Source organism: Coregonus clupeaformis, unplaced genomic scaffold, assembly GCF_020615455.1.
Source record: "Coregonus clupeaformis isolate EN_2021a unplaced genomic scaffold, ASM2061545v1 scaf0906, whole genome shotgun sequence".
Lineage (NCBI taxonomy): Eukaryota > Metazoa > Chordata > Actinopteri > Salmoniformes > Salmonidae > Coregonus > Coregonus clupeaformis.
In genome coordinates, this window is record NW_025534360.1 from 3,851 (window position 1) to 7,500 (window position 3,650).

The 3,650-nt window shown below is 42.6% G+C and overlaps 1 protein-coding gene across 1 annotated transcript in view; it reads left to right on the forward strand.

Moving 5' to 3' along the window:
- The first annotated feature begins 1,165 nt into the window (after positions 1-1,165).
- Positions 1,166-3,650, forward strand: part of LOC123485948 (thioredoxin-like) — a 6,123-nt gene continuing 3,638 nt past the window's right edge. The window contains exon 1 of the mRNA XM_045217071.1: positions 1,166-1,353. Within this exon, the coding sequence (XP_045073006.1) occupies positions 1,330-1,353 (24 nt within the window). The 5' untranslated portion in view covers positions 1,166-1,329. The remainder of the gene's footprint in view (positions 1,354-3,650) is intronic.

Sequence of the window (3,650 nt, forward strand, 5' to 3'; positions counted from 1 at the left end):
CTTGATGAACTAGAATGGAACACACCACTACATGGGGCTGTCAGTATACCACTGTCTTAATGAACCAGAATGGAACACACCACTACATGGGGCTGTCAGTATACCACTGTCTTAATGAACCAGAATGGAACACACCACTACATGGGGCTGTCAGTATACCACTGTCTTAATGAACCAGAATGGAACACAACACTACATGGGGCTGTCAGTATACCACTGTCTTGATGAACTAGAATGGAACACAACACTACATGGGGCTGTCAGTATACCACTGTCTTGATGAACTAGAATGGAACACTACACTACATGGGGCTGTCAGTATACCACTGTCTTGATGAACCAATAGAACTAGAATGGAACACAACACTACATGGGGCTGTCAGTATACCACTGTCTTGATGAACAAAGAACTAGAATGGAACACAACACTACATGGGGCTGTCAGTATACCACTGTCTTGATGAACCAATAGAACTAGAATGGAACACAACACTACATGGGGCTGTCAGTATACCACTGTCTTGATGAACTAGAATGGAACACTACACTACATGGGGCTGTCAGTATGATAGACTAGCATCCTGTCCAGGGGCTTACTTGACTACTTACATTACTGCTTGTGTCTGAAGAGCAGGATCAACCTAATTTTTTAAATTTATTTCACCTTTATTTAACCAGGTAAGCCAGTTGAGAACAAGTTCTCATTTACAACTGCGACCTGGCCAAGATAAAGCAAAGCAGTGCGATAAAAACAACACAGAGTTACATATGGGGTAAAAAACATAAAGTCAAAAATACAACAGAAAATATATATACAGTGTGTGCAAATGTAGCAAGTTATGGAGGTAAGGCAATAAATAGGCTATAGTGCAAAATAATTACAATAGTATTAACACTGGAATGCTAGATGTGCAAGAGATTATGTGCAAATAGAGATACTGGGGTGCAAAAGAGCAAAATAAATAACAATATAGGGATGAGGTAGTTGGGTGGGCTAATTTCTAATGGTCATAAGACTGCTATGCAACAGTGGGCTAATTTAACCTGAGAGACAGTGCTTGTCGAGAATGAACACAACAATCTATTGTACACACACACACACACACACACACGCACACACCATGAATGGGCTGAACAAATAGCGTGGAGAGGGGGCAGGGTTGTTCTGAACCACATTGACATTACCCGCCCCCCTTGCATGACGGGCTGTCCCATTCAACGCAGAGCGTACGCGGGTCTACAGTGCAGCTGCTCGAAACAGACAACCAGGGGGTGAAAAAAATACGCCAGCATTAAACTGTCAACCATCGTGTCTAACTATCTATCGCCATGATCATCATAATCGAAGATAAGGTGAGGTACCGTTCCTTGGATCGGGCCATTGGCCCATATCGATTTAGCTATGTTATAGTTAGCGTTTTGGCAAACGGCAGAAAGTTTACAATCCAGTGTGCTGTAGCTAGTTAGATTTGGACGAGGACCAGACTTCCTGAACATGGTCAGGATATGCAGACACGTTGTTGCAAACCTCCCGCTGGACAGGTTCAGCATGTTTGGTCTTTTTCAATAAAAACTAACGTTAGCTAATTTCTTTAGTTAACGACTTGAGAGATGCACAATGACATGTTGAATGTAAATGTATTAACATGTAACGTAGATAAGTGGCTATCAGCAGTCGCGTCGTAGCGCGGTTTCGGCCAAACCGTATTCGCCATGTTGAGAAATCACCATTTTAAAAACAACTTATACTCCAATCAAAACGATACTATTAAAAACACGCCAATTTTATTTCATACACAAGTATTTAATACATCGCTTTTGTCGCGATGCATACAGCTAATAATGTGAGTCGGGTGTTATTGATATAAGAACAGTTATCTAGAAAGACTGGAGATATGAGAGAAACGAGTCATCTTTCCTCGGTTATTATGTAAACGTGTTAAAACAGGAATACCGCAGAGTCATGGTGATACTTTGAGCCCCATCTAATCCATATATAACAGGCCGTTAAACTGCTAACTATATACAATGGATGGCTGGTTGTGATTTTTAGCGAGGCATTTTAATTAATTAACTAGTTGCATCTTTTTTTTCGCCCTGTCTTTTCCATTTACAGCAAAGTCAAACTTTGGAGCCAGAACTAGCTAACATGCTAACTAGCCGGTTTAGGTAGGTAGCTAACGAAGTTAGCAGCAGTAGTAGTTAGTTAGCTAGCTACCTAGAACTACCTAACTAACGAAACGTTTCAGGAAAGGCAACTAGCTAGTTAGCTAGCTACACGGTTTAGAATAATGTCTCCATCTTATGTCGCTCTGTACATTTTAGAAAGATGGCTAACTATCTAACCCTGTGTTGTTTGATTTGTTTCAACTATGTGCTTGGTCCATGCAATGGATAGCTAGCTAAGGCAATATTGCCCCGTCACATGTGGCTCAAATTGCGGACACCACAAGATCAAAGAATCATGTGCCAAGGGGATGAGTATTTTAGCTAGCTAACCCTATCGTCAAAGACAGAAGTAAAAAATCAAGATTTATCCCGATCCGACATTTAGCCCGGTCTGTGGGCCTGCTGGCGGTCTCATTCATTCTATACCCTGTAGTACCATTCTTCTTCCATGAGGTTTAACGGCGGTCGGCATCCAATAAATGTTGCATTACCGCCCCCTACTAGACCGGTGTATACCTCCCTTATAATATGCTTTAAAAACAACAACAAATAAATTAACAAATACCCTACCATCTAACCCTACACTCACTAAAAACCCACCACCCTGCTCCACTATTTAAATCTATTTAGTCGTACCTCAGGCCAACAGCCTGAAAAGACAGGACACATGGTCCTCTGTAGCTTAGTGGGTAAGAGCGTTGTGCCAGTAACCGAAAGGTCGCTGGTTCTAATCCCCGAGCCGACTAGGTGAAAAATCTGTCGATGTGCCCTTGAGCAAGGCACTTAACCCTAATTGCTTCTGTAAGTCGCTCTGGATAAGAGCGTCTGCTAAATGACTAAAATGTAATGTAAAAAATGTAGCTCAATTGGTAGAGCACAGCGCTTGTAACGCCAGGGTAGTGGGTTCGATCACCGGGACCACCCATACGTAAAAATGTATGCGCACATGACTGTAAGTCGCTTTGGATAAAAGCGTCTGCTAAATGGCATATTATTATTATTATTATTACCACCACTCAACACACCCTGTAACTCTTCTGATGTCGTCTCCTACACCCAAATACCTCTCTGCAGCTGCCACCACAAACCTCCATTTTCTGCGACTTACGTTCCATCCCTGCAGTACAGTTGATAACCATTGCTATAAACGCTAAAAAATTCCAATCTTACTGAAGCATATATCCCTTGTTGGTCTATCCCTCTGTACTGGTACATATCTACTACTCACCACCACTCCCCCCCATTGACCCCTGACCCCCTTGACCCCATCTTCCTCTACTTTCTTCCCAGCCTCAGCATACGACAACATCTGCACTACTCTAACCCTGGAAACCTCAACCTGCCTCTCTCTCGCACCAGACATTTCTGATCCCCAGCCCCCGTGGGCACCCCTACAATTAACACACAATGAGATTCTTCTTGCATGCCACTACCTACTGCGCTGGGGTGTGATGTCACTCAATTTCATCATGACTGATTTC